The 25,188-nt window shown below is 40.2% G+C and overlaps 1 protein-coding gene across 3 annotated transcripts in view; it reads right to left on the bottom strand.

Annotated features, from left to right (window-relative positions):
• Nucleotides 1-25,188, bottom strand: part of CHN1 (chimerin 1) — an 83,824-nt gene that overhangs the window by 15,369 nt on the left and 43,267 nt on the right. For all 3 annotated transcript variants that reach the window (XM_029934361.1, XM_029934362.1, XM_029934360.1), the window contains one exon: nt 8,609-8,693. In XM_029934361.1, the coding sequence (XP_029790221.1) occupies nt 8,609-8,693 (85 nt within the window). The remainder of the gene's footprint in view (nt 1-8,608; nt 8,694-25,188) is intronic.

Raw genomic sequence — 25,188 nt, 5'->3', positions numbered from 1 at the left:
GAGTCTGACACATATGATCTGAGGAAATGACCAAACAACGTTCTGTAATAGTTAGACAATGTCCAAATGACTACATAACCCCAAACCCCAATTCCTTTTTATATCTATGAGATACAGATAAGATTTCAGACTCAATCATAAGGTGAATGAGTAGCAAAATGTCCACTTAAATACCGTTTCCCCTGAACACTGCAATATTTTACATAACTTCTATAACTTAGATCTACGATCTATTTCACATGAGTTACCTTTCCTGTGCCTCAGTTATGTAAAATAGGAATAATATTTATTATTCACTCTATCATTATCCACTATTAGGTTCCCGTAAGGCTCTTGTATTAGTATATGTACTTTTTTAAATTTAAAAAAAAATTTTTATTTATTTTTGAAAAACAGTGTGAATAGGGGAGGGGCAGAGAGAGAAAGAGGCACAGAATCCAGAGCAGGCTCCAGGCTCTGGGCTAGAAGTCAGCACAGAGCCCGACGTGGGGCTCAAACCCATGAACCATGAGATCATGACCTGAGCCAAAGTCGGATGCTCAACCGACTGAGCCACCCAGGCGCCCCAGTATGTGGATTTTCTTATACAGCGTAGATTAGAAATGTTTACCAGGACTGTGTTGTTATGGTCATTATTTTAAAACCTTTTGAGAGGCCTTTCCTATGTAGCGTCCCAGGGTTTGCTACATGGTATTGTCATAATCAGCTTAAGGTCAGAAGCTAAGTTGAATTCTGTGCCAGTTCTGTCACATGTGAATGCCAGGTCCTGAAAAGGACCTGGGTGACTAGCATTGTAGCTGCTTCCTGATCTATACAGTTCGAATACATCTCATTTACATAAAAATGTCTCCAAATAAGTACTTAATTTTTCTCAGCTTTAACCAAATTTGGGGAGTTTTCAACCACTAATTTTTCAAATAATTTTTCAGCCTCTCTTTACTGTCTTCTGGGACTCCAACAATGCAAATGTTAAATCTTTTGCTATTCTGCTACAGGTCTCTGGGGTTCAGTTCACTTCTTAAAATCTATTTTCTTTCTCTTGTTTGAGTTGGATAATTTCTATTGATCTATCTTCAAGTTCACCATTTTCTTCCTCTTCCATTCTGGTATTGAGCCCATCTGGTGAATTTATTGTTAATAAAATGTTCAGTTCTAAAATTTCCATTTACAGTAGTTATTTTTTTATCTTTATTTTCTATTTCCTATTTTTCATTTGTTTCAAGAGGGTTTATAATTGCGTGTTGGAGCATTATTATGGTAGCTAATTTCCTTGTCTGATAATTCCAACATCTAAGTCATCTCAATATCAGCATCTGTTATCTTTTCTCATTTGAGTTGAGATTTTCCTCGTTCTTAGTATGAAGTTACAAGACTCTGGCTCCTAGTGAAAGCTTCAGTTTTAGTTGATAGTTAACCTAGTTAGATTTAGAATGCACGTCTTGGCTCATTTCTGTAGGCCACGGTTCAACTATCAAAGGCTTTGTAATGCTATCGCAGTGCTATTTTGCCTTCCCTTCTTGTATGTCCCCAAATGGCAGGACTTCCTCCACATTCTGGGGAGGGGCAGGGTCACCTCCTAGTTACTGCAGGGTGGAGATGGAAGCCAGGGTTTGCCCAGAAGCCTGGCTGAGCAGGAACGCCATGCTGCATGGAACCACAGGCTAAGCGTGGAAGACCAGAGCTCTGATCATGGTCTCAGTGGCCTCACTCCTGCAGGTCAGGATGAAGACAGGGCTCTACCCACAGGATGGGGCTGACAGGCGCTGCTCTCACTACAGGGCGGGGATGAAAGTCCAGGTCTCACCTATAGGCTGAGCCAGGAGGGGCACCGTTCTCTTCCTGCAAGGCGGTGATGCCAGGAGAGAGGCATACCCCTCGTTACTGCAGGGTGGGGTGAAAACAGGGCTCTGCCCGTCGACTACGGCTGCCACAGCAGCTCTGTGGCTTTTTCATGGTGTTCAGCTCGAGAAGGGCAGGGATGGCACAAAGATCTCTGGTTGGCTGGGCTGCCCTTTTCCCAGGGCTTTGGCTAGGAAGAGCAGGCTTTACTTGGGACTATTTCGTGTCTGCGCTTGTTGGCATTTATGGGTTGTGGGCTTCTCTAGATACATGGGAGATTAAAAACAGCAACGGCAACAATAAAACAAAGGCCCCCAGGCAACTTGCTGCTGGGTTCCTTGAGTCGGCCTGCTTGTTTTTCTCCACTTCCAGAGTCTTCTGATAGTTGAAGTATATGTACTCTGTACAGGGTCTTTTGTTATTATTACTGTGAGGAATAAAACAAAACACATTTGTTCATCTTGTCCAGAAGCGGAAGAACTCCTACATAGTATTTTAAAAGTATAAAAGTCAGCCAAGCTTCATACTTTAATATGAAAGTTGACGTGCCTCATACTCTAAGTGCACGAAGAAGCGACAGACCCAGTTGGAAAGGGGCTCTTGGTAACAACCTATCCCGATGTCTTTACAGACAAAGGCAATCAAGGTCCAAGAGTCTAAATAACTTGTTCAGATTACCCAACCAGAAAGTCCTAGAACTGAGATGTAACCTTGGCTTCCCGACTCCCAGCCTGTGCTCTGCCCGCCGAGTGATGCACGCCACTTCTCACCAGCAGTAGGTCCTGCATTCTGAGATATGGTTTTCAGCACTGTATGAATCTGCTATTTTCAACCTCTCATTCAAATAATGTTTATTTTATCCATTTTTTGTTGTATATACTTTTTAAAAGACATTGTTATATTGTACTGTTATATATTTACATATATATGTAAATGATTTGGCAAGGACTTTTTAAATATCAGTGTAGTTTTATTTAAGTTCTAGTTACTTAACATACAGTGTAGCATTAGTTTCAGGTGGACAGTATAGTGATTCAACACGTCCATACCTCACCCTGTGCTCACCACAAGCACACCCATCCCCCCACCCCTCTCCTTTCTTATAACCATCAGTTTGTTCTCTATAGTTAAGAGTCTGTTTCTTGGTTTTTCCTTTCTCTCTTTTTTTTTTTTTCCTTTGCTTGTTTGTTTTGTTTCTTAAATTCCACTTAATCAGTGAGGTCATTGGCAAGGGCTTTTAAAAAGTAGGGATAAAATGTGCCCATTATATTCTTGTTTGTGTCATATTCTTCCCCTATGTATAAACTCTACATGGAACACCACTAGAAAGCAAAACAGTAAAATTCTGATGCAGCTATACAATATCAAAATGTGAATGGTACTAACGGTCTGATACTAATACCAACTTTTTTCCTTTGAACATTTGGAGCTATCTACTATTTAAACATCAGGTTCCTAAGATGATTTGTGACTCCGTGCAAAGTGCATAAAGTGAGGATTGAGCTCAGATTTAGAAATTTAGGAAGAGGGAAATGTTTTGTAAATTGATAATTCTTTGTTCCATTTGAATAAGATTAAACTATGGGTCAATATATTCTGCCCAATTTTAGAAATAAATTTCAAAGGCCAGATTTGGGGCAGGATTGGTTATGAAGTCCATCAGATGACCAAAGGACAGAGCAAAGTCATGCAGATAAAGCCGCTTTATAACCTTAAGTCTTGGTGCAGTCTACCAGCTCTGACTGTGCTCTGAAGTCGCTGCTGCAGGACCTGGCAGTATATCAGTATTTCAGTTTGCCATTAAGACTTTATTTGGTTATCATACTTATTTATTAATGTCATATAACTCCTATATAGTTCCATTTCTCCCAAGGAAGCTCTACACTAAAACAACAACAACAAAAGTCCATAAAGATCATTTTGTTTGTTGCATCTCCTGGTTTAGTGGGTTACTTTTCTGTTACAATTAAAGCACACTTCCCCTCCCAGTCCTTCCAGTTAATAAGCGTACACTAAAACCATAGGAACGAAAAAATGAAAAGATTCAAATCACATTTTGTTCTGTCCTTTATAAATGCTTCTATTCCTTAGAGTGCTAACTTTAAGCTACTCTCAGATTTCAGATTTCCTGGGGCTTGGTTTCTCTAAAAAACATAACACGGTTTCTATCTAGAAAGCACAAAAATCTATCTTTTGAAATAAATGATATTATTTATATAATATTGATGCGATGAAGGGGTAATGTTAATGTGTGTTTTGAAAGGAAAGATAATTGCTCATTCTATTCTGTGAGTGTTCATATTATTTATTTTAAAAATATTTTTTTAAGTACTCTCTATACCCAATGTGGGGCTTGAACTCACAACTCCATGATCGGGAGTTTAGACCTTACTGAATGAGTGTTTATATTTTTAATAATTGCAAATAAAAGCTTTATTCTAAAACCTCTCTTAGCTGTCCCCTCTCCCTGAATCCTCATCTAAGAAAAGTGGGAAATCTGATGCTAACAGGTATCAGAAGTCATTATTTTATTTTTTAATTAATTTTTAATTTACATCCAAGTTATTAGCATATAGTACAACAATGATTTCAAGAGTAGATTCCTTAGTGCCCCTTGCCCATTTAGCCCATCCCCCTTCCAACAACCCCTCCAGCAATCCCTGTTTGTTCTCTATACTTAAGAGTCTCTTATGTTCTGTCCCCCTCCCTGTTTTTATATTATTTTTGCTTCCCTTATGTTCATCTGTTTTGTATCTTAACTTTCTCATATGAGTGAAGTCATATGATTTCTGTCTTTCTCTGACTAATAGAAGTCATAGTCATAAGCAAAATTAAGAAGAATACTTTGTTCTTTGGGATATTGTGAACACATTGCTATGTGAATCTGAGCAAGTCTAATCAATTTCTCACTGGCTTTTAAGGACAGACATAACTTTTTAGGTACAGCCAATCATAGGAGTAATTAATATAAATTACTGCCACTGCTTTTCTTCAGCCTAAAAGCTAAGTGCTTGTATACTTTAAGCAGTGAATGCACTTTATTACCAGGAGAGAGCGCCTGGCATTCCCTGTTGGGGGTGACAGCAATGCTAATGATGTACTGGAAAAACAGAGTCATCTGAATTAATAACCACTACTAAGTTGATGTGTGATTTACAATAATTATTATCTGGCTTAATTCTTAGACTATTCTGGCAAGGCTAACGTGGAAACAATTCAGGAATGCTGCTGGAATAATCGTGATTTTCTTGGTGGGAGGGGTGTTTGGCAATCTCAATGATTATATAACAATAGATTATTTTAAGCTATAAGCTTACATTTCATAAAGGAAAAATGGTTGGGGGAAACTATTCTGCCTGAATGATGATCCTTTGAACTCTGCTTTTAAAAACTACCTACGATGCTCATAAATATTTTAGTAAAAGGAGTACCACTCCCAAGCTGCAGTTCCATTCTTCCCTACAACATTATTTTACTCTCACAAAGAAGGCTGGAGGGAGGGAGATGTTGTAGCTGAAGAGGACATTTAATGCCGGACATCGAATCTCGGTGCCAGGTGTTGGAAAGTCCATGTCCGCACTGACTGGCCCTCACTTGTCCTCTTGGCCTGCAGCGTGCTTACCAGTAAGCCTAGAGCTTTCAGTTCTGAAGGGCCAGCTTGCCGGTTATTAGCTGGGTACAGTCTGATTTCTACAGTAAGTCTGCCAACCTGGTGACTGGAACACCACCCAACAATTCGCATGATGTTTAAACAAACTGGTGGGGGGGCGGTGTGGGATACAAAACTGATGCTTTTAGCAAATGCCCCCTTAAAACTTCTTGACAAGTTCTTCTGCCTTGGTGGGTTTTAAAAAGAGAAACCAGGACAAAATGAGCTGTCATAAGAATCAAAAGCAGATAAATACATCTCTTTTCTGACAGGGAGTTGGCCTGCCCTTTTCCTTGGGGAGTCATATCTTGAATGTTTAGTGGCTAGCATATTAGTTTCCTATTCCTATTGCATATTAGTTTCCTATTCCACAAACTAACTCAGTGGCTTACAACAATAGGAGTTTACGTTCTAGTTCTGGGGGTCAGAAGTCCAAAATGAGGTTCACTAGGCTGGTAGCAGGGTGTTAGCAGGCCTGTCCTTCTGGACGCTCCAGGGGAGAATGTTTTCTTTCCTTGCTTTTCCAGTTTCTAGAAGCTGTCGGCTTTCCTTGGCTCGTGGCCACCTTCCTCTATCTCCAGAGCCAGCGGCACAGCACCTGCTCTTTTCTGATCTCTGCTTCTGCCCCTTTTTCTCTGGCTCTGCCTCGCTCTTCCAAGGACCGCTGTGACTGTGATTATACTAGGCCCACCCCAACAATCCGGGGTCATCTCCCCCTCTCAAAACCCTTAACTCTAACCACACAGTCCCTTTTGCCAATAAAGGTGACATATTCACAGGTTCCAGGGATTAGGAAGTGGACTTCTTTAGGGAGCCTTTATTCAACCTATCATAGTCCATTCTCTCTCTTTAAATTCTTAATTCTTTGTATTCTGTTTTAAAGTGGATGGCTCAAATGTCAGGATGAGCCACTTTAGATCTAAGAATTAGCTGTCACAGAAAACAGAACTGATTCAAATGCTAACCTCCACATTGAAAAATATGAGTTGAGTTGTTCTCATATAAGACATTAATATGGTTCAAATCACATAGAATATAATGCTTTTAAGGGGAAGACATAACATAACAATGAAGAATCTCCTCAAGGCTTTCCTTTCAATTCCTGCCCTTTATGTACAACAAGATGTGGAGGCTATTAATGCAGGCAGTGGAGTAGGGGGGAACCAATGTTTTGCTCTTTCCTTTTCCTTCATATTATTACTGTCTTAAAGGTTCTAAAACGTTTCTTTCAAACATGATTTAGGATTGTAGCACACTGACAAAGATTATCATGTGTGCCAGTTTTCTGCTAACATAGCAAACTCAGCATTCTTACGTCGACAGGCTTCACTATTTCAGAACATACATGATACACATCACTTCTCTAAGCAAAAAACCAAACAAGACAAAGTCATGTTTTACGAAACTGCTGCAAAGTCTCGGCTAGTCTGTCTGGGTCATAAAGGCAAAACATGCTTATTTCTGAGACCAGCATTCCTTGAGCTGGGGATTCATGCCCTGGAAAGAGTTCTCTGTTTACCTTTGAAAACCCACAGCGTAGGTGGTTTAACACTACGTTAGCAGCGCCGCGGATGCTCCCTCCAGTTCAAAGGCTTACCCACAGCCTTCCTAATGACGGTTTCTTACTCTGACCTGGGAACCAGCAATCGGAAGGATGACAAGGTTGTCCTCATTTATTCTCTGGGCAGAGACTTGTAAATGGGGTTGTCATCCCTCTAGGATGATGGCGTCAGACGGGACCTGAGCGGAGACTCCCCTTGATGGACACCTCTGCATCGGTCAGAGCAACACGCGAGGAAGTCTTATCCCTCTGTGTGGCAGGGGGTCCCTGAACAGATCTGGCTAGTGATGTATGCCTTAGTGATGCTGACAGCATTGTAACTGACAGGAGAAGGGCTTGGAACGTTAATGTGCAATGCATATTGTACCTTGCTATTAAAAAAGGCAATTTAGAAGAAAAATCAGACCCTACAAATTTCTGCACCTAATGGGGGCAACAAAAATATTCCATTAAATACCAGGCCACAGGGGACTTCTGGGGAAGATGTCAGAGTAAGAGGATCTTAGTGTACTTATCGGGGTGAGCACCGAGCAATGTACAGAACTGCTGAATCACTGTATCGTACACCTGAAACTAGCATCACACGTGCATGTTATTACACTGGAATTAAATATTTTTTAAATCATGCCACAAAAGAAATGTGGGCTTTTACAGTGATAAACTTGACAGAATTACTACAGTTACCATTTTGAAGTGTCTCTTAATATACACTTTTAAGTGCTAAGCTTCATGCTAAAAAACATGTATTTTTTGGTGTTACAATTTAAATGGCAGAAAGAAATGTCTTTTAAATGTTTATTTTTGAGCCTATGTCAGAATTTAGAGTAGTCTGAATAAATGGCCAATTCTTGGTATAGTTTGTTCTATACAAATGAATTTCACATGATGTGGATAATTTACTTTCATAAAGCGTTTCAATAAATCCCAGAGTTGGTTATTTCTTTATGTGTCAATCTTCAAAGTTTCTAAGTTTATATCTAAAAATACTATGGTCATATTTTATAAAATGGATTGGGCATATTCACAATTTCAGAATGTCACAAACAAAATATTACTGACTAAGTGGTTTTTCAGAATTTGGTAACTATCTTTGAAGATAAATTCACTGATTCTTAAAGCTTCAATTTGATTTTGTAAAAATGTAGTAAGGACAATCCAGCTTAACAAGTTATCCTTAAAATTCAGTTTCCAAGGCAACAATCATAGGTCCCTGTACACTGCTTAAAAAAATCATTTTATAAATTTAGTTACTGTAGCATCAAAGGCAAGAGTTAAATATAATTGCCTTACTTTTATCTCCTTTTATCAGACCTTTTGAACAGGCCAACTTTTTTTTCTTAATGGACTAATACTAGATCCCTAGTCTGCTGTCCATTAAGCACAAGAAGGTTAAAGGCAGATAAACTGCCGATTTCTAAAGCAGCTGCCTGAGAATCTAGACTACTGCATGTGTGTTAAAAGCAAACCAGGATCCAGCCCATGTAGCAGCGAATCTCCTTATAACTTATTCCTTCTAACTTTGTAACTGACGCAATAAAGCAAAAAGGAAGAGCTCTTACCGGCACATTTCACTCCCTGAGCGATGAGACCCCACATGAAATTGGCACAGTATTCGCACCAGTGTGGCCCTCTGAATGTATGGACCTGAAAAAGAGTAGTGTGTGACAAAGTGGCCAGAGGGGAAACACGTGGGCAAGGAGACTGTTTTCTATCAAAGCACTAAAATACAAGCCATAGTTAGTCCTGAAGAGGCGCGTTATGGTTACATGTAGAAAACCCTTGAGCAGAACCTACAATCAGTTAAAATTTCTTTCAGAGCTCGATTTCCTCTTTGTTTTAGAAATGGTGATTAAATCAAACCAATATTCTGCGATTTACTTTGGAAAACCACTTCTATTGGTATTGTGGAAAACCACAATAGAAGTGGTTTTCCAACTGGTCCCCTTCAGCCGTAAGCAGCCTCATCTATGTGTCATACAAATCCTGGCGTTTTTCGAGTGCTATGGCGTGAAGCAGGATAAGGAACAATGCAGAGCGTCTGGGTCCCGTAAGGATTCTGTCAGATGACCCACACCTTCTGTCGTCTGTGACCACAGTCAGGGCCACAGATGGTGAAGGTGATACTGAATCATCACAAAAGGGCCGATTTATGTTCAAAATGATTTGATATTTACTGTGTTAGTTAAGGGAATAAACATATTTTAGAAACTGCAGAAGCTACAGTTCATCAGAAACCCTGAGTACAGTAATTAGACACGTAACACTGCAGCCACAAAAACGTTTTGCTGCATGATTCCTTTATCCCTAAGAAAGGAATCTCCAAAGAAAGGATTCAGATGCTAGGGTACCTCTAGACTTTCATGTATCAGTGAAGCCATTCTAGCTTACTGTAGAGGAAAAAGTATTGGTAGCAGAGAGAAACAAGGACTCCAAACCCCAGAATAAAATAACATTAATTAGAATATGATCAATAACACTAAGATTTCTGAGCAAATATTGGCTGAAAATGCTCCCAAGAAATAAAAGAACGAAGGAGAGTGAAAAAGAAAGTCACTGATGTGTGTATCAAGGTACATTTACTTGAGGTCGTGTCTTACCTGTAGGATTTATTTCCTCCTGCAGAAGGCAGTAACATGAGAGTGAAAATCACAAAGTGTGCTGAATTGGCTTCAACATAAATAAAGACCTATTGCAAATAATGAAATTCACCACCAAGATTGTCATTTTTGCTACTGTTCTACTTATGTATCAGATAGGTCTTAGAAACCAGGTAAATGACTTTTAAAATAATATATATATAACATTTCTTCACATTTAAGATGCTACTGAATACAGGACTTATAATGAATGTAACACGCATATATTCCATTTAGGAAAACCAAGCCAAGTAAATTATGGCAAAGCATTGATTATAAGATAAATCCCAATTCCAGAAATGTTAAAATGGAAAAAAACCCAATTGTTAGAATCGGTGAGAAAAGGTATATCAGAATTCAGAATACTCATACTGGCCAAAATAGCCAATAAGGCTGTCATGGAAACCTGGTTTGGGTTCCTTCCAAGGAGGTATGTGCCTGTGACTCCGGTCACTGCCAAGTGAGCCTGAGCACAAAACATGTTGATTTTGAAAAGCAGGCCATAATCTCTTCTATGTGTTTTATGGAAAAGCATCAGGAATGCAGGCACGGTTGCTTCTGGATTATTAATGATGCTCAGTGCCTGTAAACTGAAAGCATTTCCTAGAGTTTCTGAAGCAGAGCCCAAGATCAACATTCAGATGGTCTATGAGGTCTTTGTGTTCGTCTGTGTTCCTCCGAGTGAATAAAACTGGATAAGAGATGCAATCTTGCTTTGCAAGATTTGAGGGGAAGAAGTGAAACAGCATTGATTTGTATTTAAAAAGTTACATAATGATGAAATAGCTAGAGAATCACGACATTAGTTTTAGGGAAAGTCTTTGGGATGCCAGCTGGCTAGATATTCCCAGATTTCGGCTACTCAGTGTCACTTGACCCTGGTAAGGTTAATAAAAATGGACTAGAAGAGAGAGTAAGTCCCAGTCCTGTACATGCCAGTCAACTCACGATACGGGATCTTAAAGTTCTATTTGGGAGAGCGAAACAGTAGAAGGTGGGAAATAACTTGAAATCAGGCTCATGGCAAACAGCACGGAACATTGAGAGGTTATGGCGGAACCAATTCTCTTCCTCGCCTTCGCAAAAGCAGCAGTGAGAGTGGTATCTGGAAAATCCTGGGACATTCTTCATATTAGACCTACTGAAGGCAGGGTTTGAACCGTCCGAGCAGGCTGGCTCTCTGAAGGACCACATGTATGTCTCAGAAAGCAATCTTTAGGAAATTATTATTTAGACATTTCCTTCTTGGATGGTGTTTTACAAAGGCATCCTGGGCCATGTGGGGCTGGTGGTGGTGTGTTCTTTTTGTTTGCACCTCCTGGAAGGTGGCTTATACAGCTCTCCAGGAAATGGTTCTAGAAAGAACACCGAAGCACCAGAGGCTTCCTAAACTTCTATTTGTGTAACAGCGTTGCACTGGACTCCCTTTTGAATATTTATATCTAAAAGTCGTACTTCTTAAATTTTGTTTTGTGACTTCTAGGACTCCACGACAAAGGACTGCATCTGTAAAAACTGAACATTGCAGCCTTTTTGTCTTTATTCCCCTTAGAGGCCATCAAAACAGTCATTTTTATTCATTCATGAACATTTATAAAGTGATGACATATACAAAGATAAAAAGGATATTGGCTCAAGGAATTCACTAGAGGTTTCTCCCACCTCCACCAGAGGTTTCCCAGCATGAAAATGCTCCAGAGAAAGTGCGAGGGGGAGCTGGGGAAGGGACACTGCTTAGGCTTCACATGCTGGGTGACCTGCAGGGCAGGACTGGGGTGTGCGTGTTGGAGGAGGTGCGTCAGGAAAGGTGTTCCGGGGGCTCCTGGGTGGCTCCGTCGGTTAAGTGTCCACCTTCAGCTCAGGTCATGATCTCGTGGTTCATGGGTCATGGGTTCAAGTCCCAAGTCGGGCTCTGAGCTGACAGCTGGGAGCCTGGAGCCTGCTTCAGATTCTGTCTGTCTGTCTGTCTCTCTCTCTCTGTCCTCTCTCACTTGTGCTATCTCTCTCAAAAATAAACAAAAAAAAAATAAATTTAAAGAAATGCAAGGTGTTCCAAGGAAATCAAAGGCACCCTGCTTGAACCAAACAATGGGATGTTTAGAGAATTATAAGGAAGTTTGGCCTGGGTACGGAGGAGGGGGTGTGTGTGACTGCATGGCAGGAGTCCAGAGAGGCAGACAGAGGCTCTTCCATGCCTACAGATTCATACTTTGCCCAGTCAGCGATGCAGGGCCCCTGAAGGTTCTGAAGGTGAGTGACACAGTGAGATGGCAAGGCTGGCAGAAATCAGGTGGGAGGCTGCGTAAGGCCGTAGACCAGAAACAGATGGTGTGAGCTGGAACCCAGGCAGCGGTAATGGAGAAAGGGGTAAAGGACTTATGTGGGAGGCGGAATCAACAGGCCTTGGTAACCAAGTGAATCAGAGGCACAGGGGAGGGGGAGAGGGCATTAACAGAGGGAAACAAAAGCAGAGCAGGTTTGGAAATGAGAGGGGGAGGGCAATGGCAGATTGAAGACTTCTGGAAAAGAGGAGGTAACTCATGGAGTATGGTTCTTGAACATGTCAGATGGAAGTAGGATCCAGGGCAGAGGAATTAGCTTTGAATAAGAGGAAAATTATTTTTCCCATTTGTGGAGCTGGGAAAGGGTAAGGAGGGTAGCGGAGGGAGGGCCGTGAAGGGGAGATGGGGCCTGGCGGCCAGAAGGCTAAGGGAGATCACAGCCTATAGTGTTTGCGTTAGGACAGAAGTTCAGTTACTGAGCAAATGAGTTTGGTGGAAGGGAGGATAGGAACTGGAATTAGCCAGAAGTTCTGAGAAGCAAGTTTCTTTCCTGGAGGACACTAGTGTCACACAGTAAATGACAAGCACATTAAAGAAAAAGTGAGAAATAGTTTTACAAGGGTGAATGTGGTTTGTCTAAACGTTTTGCTTTACATGCAGTTTTACATAATCAGTGATACTTAACTGAAATCATAATTTTTAAACCTATCTTTAAGAAAAAAAAATATCTTAATTGCACCAGTTTCACAACTTAGAGCGAGTGGTATGAAGGAAGAGCTGTTCCGTCCAGCACAATGGAAACGGGATGTCCCTGCAGGCAAGGCCCTAGGGCTCTGACACCTGCAGACAACTGTGTTTACTAAATATGGTTGTGTTCTGATTAATGCCTTAAAAATGACTGAGTCAGAATGTAAAGGGCATTCAAAATATAATCATTAAAAGATCAAAAGTTGCACCTTGGGGATTTTTGTTTTTCCTGCTTAGGACACTAAGAAAGCACTGGGGCAGAATGTGGGAGAAAAGAGGGCTGGGCAGTTCTCAAGGGGTTCTGGGGTTCGGCCTACAGGCCCTCACTGTGACAGAAAGCACCTCTCGCCGGGAAGGCCCAGTGATATAGCAGATGCCGCTTAGGGACCAGCAGCTGGTCAGCATCTGGGGAACCCGAATTACTGACATCTTCACAATAGAAACAACTAGCAGATGATCATTCAGTGACATTTTCGTACGATTTTAATTCTAAATGGCTCCAGATTCTTACACTTTCAAAAGTTTGTTTTAGTTTTTCTGTTTCTTCTTCTTCTCCAAGGCTGTTGTGTCGGCTCCTTCTTGCCCCCTCGTGCCTTTTCCCGCTCACTGATTCTTAGCTGCGAAGGTAATAACCTGACCGAGAACTTTGCTGGCACTGGATAGCAAAGTTCTATATTCCTTTTGAAGGGCTTTTATTTTATGTTTTATTTTTTTTTAGCTTATTTCCTTTGAGAGAGAGAGAGAGGGAGCGAGCGAGCTCGCGCACCTAAGCCAGGACATGGGGCTAAATTTCACAAACCATGAGAACATGACCTGAGCTGAAACCAAGAGTCGGATGCTTAAAGCAACTGAGCCACCCAGGGGCCCCTGAAAAGCCTTTTATAAGAAAAACACAAACTTACGGTTTCCTGTCTGTTTCTTACAGTTGAGTCTGATGGACGTGGTCTTAAATGAGGTATTAGCAGCATCTTACTTTATTCTATGACATCCACTCATCTTCATTTAGTGTTTCTTGCAATCTGTTTCTACTGTTTATTCTGTGACCTTAATAACACACACTGGCTTTATAAGGTGGGAAACTGACCAGCACTATTTCTTTCTTAGAGGTATTTGAACATACCACTTATTAATTTAAAAAACAAAAGAAAAGAAAAAGGTTCCTTTGGGGAGGCTGTTTTGGTAAAATGACCCAAGAGAGCAATCAGCCGCAGCGTATAACATGATCAAGGAGGTCAAGGATGGTCCGGAGAAAAACAACCTTGTAAATTGGCCACAGATTTTTTTCTAGGCCACCTCTAAACCTCCGGTACATCTTGACAAATGAAAGTGACAGGGTACACGGCATGAATTATACTTCATGAACAAAGGGCACTGCAACTAGTTTTAAGGCCCTTTTCTCTTCTGCAACTGAAAAAACCACAACTTTATTGCCATGACATCTGATATTGCTTTTCACCTGTGAACAACTCCCTTTATGTTAACATCACTGACATCATTTAGAAACAGATGAAAGACCAGTTAGTTAACAGATCCCAAAAGTCTGTCACAGAGAAGGCACAGGTCAGGACCAGGCTGAAAAGGACAGACAGGAAGGGAGGTGGGTGGGTTACTGAGGGGCCCACGCAGCATAGGCCAAGGGTCGTGTGGTTCCTGGGCACTGGCCTAGGTAAAGACTGAAGTTATTCTCCCCTGGGCCTCCTGTTACACTGCCCAAACCCCAGCTTCTGTAAGAAATCCGGCACGTGTTCTGGTCAGGTTTCTGACACTCGCATCCAGTTTGAAGGTCAGTAATGGAAAGAGAGGAAAAGAAACCTATGCTATGGGAAGAGAAAGAAAATTTCAGCCTACCTTCATCACCCCTTCCAAATCCTAACACTCCCTCTAGAAATAAGCCTGAGCGCAAATAGTCGAGGACTGTGCCTGCAAAGCCTGCTGCAAATGTAAACCATTGGAGGCGATAAAGACATTTGGGGAAATGAAATTTTGCTTTGGGGGAAGGGGGCTGACATTTGGGGAGGCTCTGGTGAGTCAGCTGTGCAGCCTGTACTGGCTGATGAAAGGAGAGAACAGATGATCAAAATCAAAACGAAAAGCAACGTAGGTAGACAGGCAGCTGGGCAGGAAAGGCTTTTACTCCCCCTGCCCCTTCCCCATTTTTATCTTCAGGGCAACCAGAACATACTCTTTGAAGCAACCAATTTTAGTCTCCCCAAGATGTCTTAATTTTGATCTAAAATGATTGAAATTTAGAATTTTAGTCCTAATTTTGCCCCTTTGGTTGAAGTATTTGATTTATATTGTTGAGTCATAAGCAGAGAATGCGTAACGTGGGCCATGATCATTAGCAACAAATCTATAAAGTTGTCTAGGGGTTCCCTGCAGAACAACACGGGGGAGCAGGCACGTGAAACAGGAGTATCTGTAGGATCAAGGCAACACCTTATCACCTAATGAAATCTAGTCAGAGCTACTCGTGGCCTCAACTTCTCAAGGGCAGGTCTGTAACAGTGAGGTCTGGGGACTGACCTCATGATGGCCATGCGTGTTATTCTCGTCCTGATGGGATGGATGTGTAGGGCAGTGTGCCACAGCAGGCATGGTGGAAGGAGGGCAGTCAGGACGGGGACACTGCACGGGGACACTGGACGCTGGGGAAGGGGCGCGCGTGCTAACGGCTTCTGCAGCTAGCTGACTGAGCGGCATACACCTAACCGCACAACACTTAACACCGTCAGAAACGTCATTTTGGAGAGGATGACAAATGACAGCAAATCAGTGACCTAATGTTTCAAGAGTGAAAAAACACTGTTCAAAACTGAGGGAGAGACAAGTCTGCTAGGCATACATTGGCCAGACCACAAATAAGTGATGTTCCTTGAACATGATAAGAGTAGGAAAAACAGTACTATACTGTTAGACTACAGTAATCTGCTCTCACTTTTCAAGTAGGGCAATATAATAATGTTATAATAGGAGTTTCTTCCTCATGTAAAATATTATAAAATAAAAATGGTTTTTATTGATTGGTGTATAAAATGGCACCTTAAATGTACAGAACAATAACAATTTCTTTTTTTAATGTTTATTCATTTTTGAGAGAGGGCAAGCAGGCATGAGGCAGAAAGAGAGGGAGACACAGAATCTGAAGCAGGTTCCCGGCTCCGAGCTGTCAGCACAGAGCCCAGTGCAGAGCTCAAACTCACAAACTGTTAGAACATGACCTGAGCTGAAGTCAGATGCTTAATTTACTGAGCCACCTAGGCACCCCAAAATAGTAACAGATTCTTATCAATTCAACTCATATAATCTATTTCCCCCCAATTCTATGCAGGCCTTCTCCAGGAGATTTAGATTTCTTTATGGCTTCCTTAATGATCCACCAGTCTCTTCCCCACCTCCCAAATAAACACTATCTCTGTGAGGGGGAAATACCTCTAAAACCACAGCTGAGTTAATTGTGATGTGGACAAGGGAACTTACTTAGAATCACACACAACCATATTAATGCTAGAGCATTACATGCATGTCTTGTATCTGTGTTCTGTTCTTAGCTGCCAAAGTGGCTCCTTACACAGAGCCATCAATTTGAAACCTAGGAATCAGGCAGTAGAGACATCCAAGCTGTCAAGGCATTCCATTTATTTATTTACTTTTATTAGGTTAGAAGGTATAGACTGTATAATAACATAAAAATAAATATAACCAGTAATTTTAAAACTTTGTTTCAAAATGAGTGTTTAAAGTATTAGAAAACCTGTGATTTTAATGTAGACTTTTCTCTTTAAGTTTTAGAAGCAATTTTTTTCCTTTTTTTTTTTTTTCCATAGGAGCTTTAATGAACTTTACCTCTAAACTGAATGATGGTTAAAGTTTAAAACTGTCAAATGCCATAACCTAAAACACTTCACTTTCAAAGTTGAGTTTCATCACGTGGATGAATAGGTTTGCATTCAAATATCAGTAGTAAAAATCAACACAGTGAATCAATACTTCAAAAAATCAATCTCCTGAAGTGTTAATATATTATGAAGGTATGATAGGAAAATAAAAGCACTGGTTGTACAATAAAAATCACTTACAATCCATAGCTGAGTGACAGATAATCTCTCTACACACACTATAGATCGGTAAACCATATACCAAGAGACAAAGAAGCCTCAGAGCAATCCACATTATCTTATGATCCACAATTCCTTGAAGCCAAGATTCTTCCACGTAACCAAGTTTCAACTTCTCTTTGGCTTAGTTGTTAAGACTGTCAACTGAAGTTTACTGTTAACATATATTATGAATGGAAGTATTCCTATAATACACCAGGAAAAAGGGTAGAATAAAATGCACAAAAATTATTAAATTATAGTTAAATCCCTTTTAAAACTCTAGTGAAAGAGATTGAAATTTTCTTCATTGTTTTTCTTCTATTTCATTGATTACTGCTCTTACCGGTAATATTTCTTTCCTTCTATTAGTTGGTTTAATTGGGTCTTTTTCTAGTTTTAGGTAAAAGCTTAATTCATTAAGACTTTGTTTCCTAAAGTAAGCATTGAGTGGTATAGATTTCACCATAAGCACTATTTTAGCTATATTCCACAAATTTTGATTTGCTATATTTTTCTAATGTCTCTTTTGATTTATTAACTCATGAGTTATTTATCAATGAGGTGTTTAATTTCTAAATATGTGGGAAGTTTTTCAGGTATCTGTTATTTTGAATTTAATTCTGTTGTGGCAAAAGGATATGCTTTGTGTGATTTTAATCCATTTACATTTATTGACACCTGTTTTATGGGGCAGAATATTGTCTATCTTGGTGAATCTTTCATGTTCATTTGAATAGTATATGCATTCTGTTGCTGAGTAGATATGTGTAAAAATATCAATTAGGCCAAATTGATACTGTTTTTCAAGCCTTCTATCTCATTATTAATTTTCTATTCTATATTTTATCATTGAGAAAGAGGTTTCTACCATTGAGAAGTCCACAATCTACAATTGTGGATTTGTCTATCTCACTTTTTAGTTGTTGATGTATTTTGAATCTGTTATCAGGTGAATATAAATTTTAAATTATGTCCTCTTGATGAATTTTACCCTCTCTACTCCCAATATTCTTTGTTCTGAAAACCACTATATTCAATATAAATATTGCCACTCTAATTTTCTTTGAATTACTGTCTGCCTGGTCATCTTTTTCTTTTGACCCTTCTGGGTCTTTATACGTAAGTGGGTCTCTGTCGATAGCATACAGTTGGATTTTGCTTTTTTATCCAATCTGACCGTATCTGCCTTGTAGTGGAGTCTTTGGGTCATTTCCATTCAAGGAAACTATAAATATGATTTTGTTTAAAGTCTGCATCTTATGTTCCACTCTCCTCACCTGAATGTACATTATGCGAGTGTTGTCGTTCACTTGTATGAACTACGTAATGTGACTATTTTTCCTTTTGCTTTAATCAATTATCTTAAAGACCCTGAAAGAAGAAAACATCTTTTACACTTGCCCACATGTTCACCATTTTTGGCATTCTTTATTTTTTTGTATTGATCTCAACTTCCATCTGGTATTATTTTCCTTTTTGTCTGAAGAACTTCCTTTAATATTACTGCGGTATAGGTTTCCCCATGATGAATTTACTCAGCTTTTCTTTGTTTAAAAAAAACAAGTATCTTTATTTTGTCTTCATTTTTAAAAGGTATTTTTTGTTGGATATAAAAGCCTGTATATTTTTTTTAGTTGTTGAAGACTTTGAAGATGAAGGGTTTTGCATGGTTTCTGAGGAGAACTCTGTTGTCATTAATTTTTTATCTATATGTAAAATGTATTTTCCTCCCCATCTCCCCTTCTGCCTTTTAAAAACTTTGTAAAATAGGTAAGAGTACCGGTGACAAAGGAAAATAATTTGTTTCTTCTGTTGACATATTTCCTTACACTGAAATGACTTTTAAAGGTGTTAATCAACAGTGTAAAAGTCATTTCTCTTTTTTTTAAAAAAAATGTACTTTGTATTTCTCTGTATGAGTGTATACATTTAAGATCCTATAAAGCCATAAAATTATAAACACATTATGAAGCTGGAATGTGAAAATAAAATTCGAGAGAAACTGAATACATGTTTAATTTCTAGACCCCAGAGATTCCCCTCCCCTACACATTTTGATCTCACATGGGAGGGATGAACAAGCTGAGGTCGGGTACCACTCAACCTAGTTTTTCTCCTCTCCAGCAGCTCATACGATTTTCTCTTTAGCACTGTTTTTTAGCAATTTGATTATGATGTGCCATGGGGTCTTCTTCATATATATTTTTTCTATTTGTAGTTCACTTGTACTTCTTGGGTTTTCATCAAAAGTACAAAAAGTTTGATCATTATATCTTCAAGTAATTGTACTGTTCCCTGGCCCCTTCACCACTGTTCCTACTGATTCCAATTATACTTTGAAGTTAGATGTGATATGGTCACTGATGATATGTTAATTTTTTTTTTTTTTTAATTTTTTCTGGGAGCACCTGGGTGGCTCAGTGGTTAAGTGTCCAGCGTCTGCTCAGGTCATGGTCTCATGGTTCATGAGTTCGAGCCCTGCATGGGACTCCGCAGTGACAGTGTGGAGAGTGTTTGGGATTCCTTCCCTCTCTCTCTGCCCCTCCCCTACTCTCTCTCTCTCTCTCAATAAATAAACTTAAAAAGAGTACTCTTTCTTATATAAAAAAATTCTTTCTGTCCCTTCATTATTGGATATTTTCTACTGCTATGGATTCTCGTTCACTAATTTTTTCTTCTTTGATGCCTAATATGGCATTAATTCTATCTAATGTATTTTTATGCATATATATGTACATAATATATATATAAATAATATATTTTATGTCACATATATATATAAGTAATTTCTACACCCAATGTGGGGGCTTGAACTCTCAACCCTGATATCAACCCTGATATCAAGAGTCACATGCTTCATTGACTGAACCAGCCAGGTGCCCCCATTTAAAATATATTTTTAATTTTAGGGATTCCACTTGTATTATTTTAAATAGCTTCACTTTCTTTCCTCACTGCGGTCTCTAGTCTACTGCTAATTTAGTCATGCTACTAAGATGGTGATGCTTTGAGGACTTTTAGACAGTATCTCATGTATTATCACGTTTTTCTACTCCCACTGTATGGCAAAACTCTTCGCAGCCCTGAGTGAATTTTAGTAACTGTTCAGCCTATTGCTTCTTGTTTGTTTTGTTTCTTTTTTAAAATATTCTCCTTTCACACGTGTAAATCAGTACCCCAATGCGGATCCCCAGAGCTCTGTCCCTCCAGGTACAGTGCCCCAAAGATTTCAGCTGCTCTTTTGCCTAACCAAACTCCAATCTCTATGTCTTCAACTCAGCTGGACCACTGGGCGCTCTTCAGATTCTCCCTCCATGTGCTGTGGGCAAGAAACTGCTTCCAAGCAATAAATGAGAATACCCTTACTGTGTTCTCATATTGTGTTCCTTTTGTCAGGTGTCACAGTACTGTACCTCTACTCAATATCTGACTGTCGTCTTCGATGTTTTTCCTGGTCTGTTAGTTGTTTACGGTGGGATGGTAAATCCAGTTCCTCCATCACGGCCCAAAGTGGAAGTTCAGGTTGTACGCTTAGTTCTAAAACTGATCCTTCCTATGAGCTTGAACCTGGGACTTCTCTGGGCTTCAGTTTCTATACCTGCAAAATTAACTTTATCAGTAATTCTCAATGTCCCTTATAGAGGCTAAACTCCCTCAGGATTCTTCTGTCATCACGCTCTAGGAATATGTCTCTCCCAGCAAAGCGTTAGTTACACTGACACTGTTGTATTCAGCAGGTTGTATACTAGGGTCGTAGAACTAGTGACCGCATTTTGTAATTTAGTGTTGATGAGGCCGTTTCTTATTTTTTTTTTTTTAGCGGCACAGAATAAATGTCTTCTCTTTGCATAACAGTTCTCAACCCGTATGAATAGTATGAACTGACCTCAGCTCCAGGAGAGTACGTGACTTCGATCTAAGCCAATCAACACATTCTACTCTCCTGCCTAGAGTTACTGGTTCAGAGCTCGGCATACAAGATACTCGGGCAAATGTCTGCCAGATCCAGACTTTTCTGTTCAGTCTCGTTGTGAGCTGACCAGAGTCTGACAATACTTAGAGCTGGAGCCTCTGCAGGCCATCGCGTCACAAGAGGAAGGCTGCAGATGATTACGGGGCTGGGAGGCAGGACTCCGGCGCCATCTCAAGCCCCTCAGTCAGCCGATCCCGACCACCGCCAGACCTTTCCCACCATCTGAACCAGTGAATCCCCTTTTTGCCTTAACACGCGGGAGCTGCGTTTTCTGACACTTGCAACAGAAAGTCCCCAATGGTTGTTCCATCAAATGGTAAATAGCAATCATGGCTTCTGAATAGATTTTTAAAAAGACCATAATTGTGGAGTAATGAGCTGTACCAGCAACCATCAAAACAAACTCTCCTGCTTCCTAGCGGTGGACCTTTTCTCTACGGGGGCACCGCGCAAGTTTGTCCGGCAGAGCCACACGGAGCGGACTGGGTGTGGCTCTAAACAGGGAGTTCTAGAAAAGAGAAAGGAGTGAACATAACATTTTAGCCTGATTTGGGCAAATCCATGTGCACAACTAGCCAAAACATGTCATTTCTAGCACAGCAGACTGCAGGATATCACCTAATATGACAAGAATCCTTGGAAACCCATGACCAAAAAATAAATATATTTTTTGTGTTAATTTTTATGTCTGCATAATACTTAAAAAAAATTCACCCAGCTCTATTTTTCCTCCTCAAAGAACATAAGATTTTTAAAATGAGCAGTTGATGATGTTTCAGTGTAAGACCACTCGGTTATTTCCCCTTTGCTTTCTAGCTTTCCTACTTTGCACCCAGAAGAATCTTAAGATAATTTGAGAAGAGGGGTTAAGAAACCTAAAAACCAAACAAAATACTACTGGCATGATGTTTGTTAGAAAAATAACCTGTAGTCGTTTCTCCGATACTAGTAGTACTAATAAAATATTTAAGAAAGAAAAATCAATATTTTCATGTACTCTCTTCACTTAAAATAATCTCTCCTAGACTTCTATTCCACTTTTACATGTATCTTTTCTCTCTGTCCTTTGGTCTCTTTGACGAAAGCAGGGATATTTTTGTATTATGTCCTATTGCCTAAAAACACTGAATGCTGCCTAATGACGACAGTCCGTGTACCGCGATACAGGGAACTTGACAATATAGTCAGTAAGATGTCATGACACATGCGTTCTTCAGACATACGCTTGGACATCTTACTAAGGCCACGTAGCCTCGCTCCTAAGGAAGACTTTCCTCTGAGGAATGTTGACAGAGGAGGTCACAAAGATGAAGAATGACAGTATAATTTATCAGTTAAACAAGGTTTAAAAATTAGAGACATAAAATATTACATCTGTATCCTACTGGATTATAAAATAAGCAGAATAGGGGCGCCTGGGTGGCTCAGCTGGGTGTCCGATTTTGGCTCAGGTCATGATCTCATGGTTTGAGGGTTCGAGCCTCGTGTCGGGCTCCGTGCTGACAGCTTGGAGCCTGGAGTCTGCTTTGGATTCTGTGTCTCCCTCTCTCTCTGTCCCTACCCACTCACACTCCGTCTCTCTCCTTCATATATAAATAAACATTAAAAAAATAAAATAAGCAGAATACAATTAAGACTCAATCCTGTTAACTCTGGAAGGGGAGAAGTATGGTACAAGTGACTGCAAAGAGTTGCCTGTAACGTACCAATGTGACTCAAACGTGGGGAAAACTGATCCTTGAAAGTAAGATTATTATGTGGAGACAGAAAGTATTAAGAGAACAGAATTTTGGCAGAGGTGACATCATCATCATCATCATCATCACCATCATCATTGTCTGTTCTTCCTATGGGTTTACATCTTTTTATTGTTATTGCAATGAGAGTCACATTCTGGGCTGATTCTCTACTTTGAGATAAATTTTAGAATGCCATTTTTTCCATTGAAAAATAACTGGCATACAATGTTGTATTAGTTTTAGGTATATAACCTAGTGATTCGATATTTGTATATATTACACAATGGTCACCACAGTAAGTCTAGTTGCCACCTACCACTATATAAAATTGTGACAATATTATTGGCAAGATTTCCTATGCTGCACCCTTCATACCCGTGTCTTATTTATTTTATAGCTGGAAAGCCACACCTTTTATCTACCTTTATCTATTTTGTTCATCTCCCCACTCCTCTATCCTATAGCAATCATTAGTTTATTCTCTGTATCTAAACATTTGTTTCAGTTGTTTGTTCATTTGTTTTGACTTATTTATTTTTTTGATGTCTGATCTTATTTGTTAATTTTAGAAAATCTCATTTTTGATGAGTCTCAGATGTAGAAGTACAAGCTCTCAGGACAGCCTCTGTCTCTTGGAAATTTATTCCTGGCATTTTTCCTTGGCTTCCTTCATTTTCTTGACCAAGAGTTTAGCATATTCTGCAGCCTTTTCCTTGTTTGTTTAGCCTGCTGTTTCTTCAGACTTCAGGGCAGTAGGTCAGCGTTTGCGTTGGAGGGCACGTGGAGTAACAGTGCTGAATCCTGGGTGCTCGGGTCCTAGGTTTCTTACCTTCTTTGTTGAGGGTTTTCTCACCACACACTGGTGGACATCCTCTTCTTTAGGGAGACCGAGGAGCCTGTCGACTCTGCTACCCATTTTGGTCCCCCGGTGATGAGGCACAGTAGTATCAGTGAGTCCGGGAATATCTTTCTCTGTCTGTCTTTAACAATGATCAAGTTGAGAACACGGAGATGGACATCCACAAGGCAACCCCCAGCAGACTGGCACTTTCTCCAGTCCTCCGTGGTCTGTAGCAGGCATGCCCTTCCTCAGCAGCAGGCAGATATGGCCACGGATCACGACACCCTGCTTCACGGGGAAGTCTTGTTTGTCGTTGCCACCACTGCTCTGGATCATGTGACCCTTCCAATGTTCACCCAGAGCATCAGAAGCAACTTCCATGGTCGTTTGCTTCTCATAAAATGCATGAAGTGTGTGTTTGTCATCTATTTCAATGAGTTTCCAGGAGCTGGTTACTGGGAAAGAGATGTTCAGCTTCACCCTGAAGCAGCCACTGCTTCCCAGGTGCCATGAAAAAGTGCTGTTTTGATTTGAGATTCCACATATAACGAAATCATAAAGTATGTGTTTCTCTGCCTGACAGACTTTCTATGACTGACTTAGCATAATAATTAATTCATTAATTAACCTCTAGATCCATCCAGGTTGTTGCCAATGGCAAGATTTCATTTTTTTATGGCTAATATTTTATTTTACACACACACACACACACACACACACGCATGTACACACACACACATGCGCACACCACTCCACATCTTCTTTAGCCATTCATCTACCGATACACATTGAGGCTGCTTCTGTATCTTTGCTATTATAAATAATGCTGCAGTGAACTTAGGGGTGAATATGCCTTTCTGAATTAGTGTTTTCATTTTCTTGGGATAAACACCTAGAAGTAGATATACTTTATTGTATGATAGTTCTGTTTTTAATCTTTTGAGGAAATGCCATACTTCTTACCAAAGTGGTTGCAACAGTTTACATGCCACCTCCAGTGCAGGAGGGTCCTTTTTGTCCACGTCCTCACCAATACTTGTTGTGTTTTGTCTTACTGATTCTAGCCATTCTGACCAGTGTGAGGTGATAGCTCATCTCATTGGGGTTTTGACTTACATAGAGATACCAAATTTCTAAAACGTTAATTCAGTTAAGATGGACAAACACCCTGAAATAATCAGTACAGTGTTAGATGTAGTTTGTTGGAGGATCTTACATTAGGATATTGGTTAGTAATAAGGATCAGAACTGGTTTTGGGAGAGAGCCAGGCTCTCTCTCAAGATGCTTAAAGTGAAGTTGGACATACTGTTTTTCATAATGGCTACACCAATTTACATTCATAAACCATGTACAAGGTTCTCCACATCCTCACCAACACTGGCCATCCTTTGTCTTTTTGATAACAGCCACTCTAACAGGTGTGAGGTGACATCTCACTGTGGTTTTGATTTGCATCTCCCTGATGGTTCATGATGTTGAGCATCCTTCCACATACCTGTTGGCCATTTGTGCACCTTTTGAGAAATAACTATTCGGGTCCTGTGCCTGTTTTTAAATAGGCTTGCTTTTTTTTTTTTAATGTTTTTTATTTATTTTTGAGAGACAGAGAGAGACAGCACAAGCAGGAGAGGGCCAGAGAGAGAGGGAAGTACAGAATCTGAAGCAGGCTCCAGGCTCTGAGCTAGCTGTCAGCACAGAGCCCGATGCGGGGCTTGAACCCACAAACCGTGAGATCATGGCCTGAGGTGAAGCCAGACGCTCAACTGACTGAGCCACCCAGGCGCCCCATAAATAGGCTTGCTTTTTGCTATTGAGTTGTA

The sequence above is a fragment of the Suricata suricatta genome, chromosome 3 (assembly GCF_006229205.1).
Source record: "Suricata suricatta isolate VVHF042 chromosome 3, meerkat_22Aug2017_6uvM2_HiC, whole genome shotgun sequence".
NCBI lineage: Eukaryota > Metazoa > Chordata > Mammalia > Carnivora > Herpestidae > Suricata > Suricata suricatta.
This window is presented reverse-complemented; position numbering and strand designations above follow the sequence as displayed.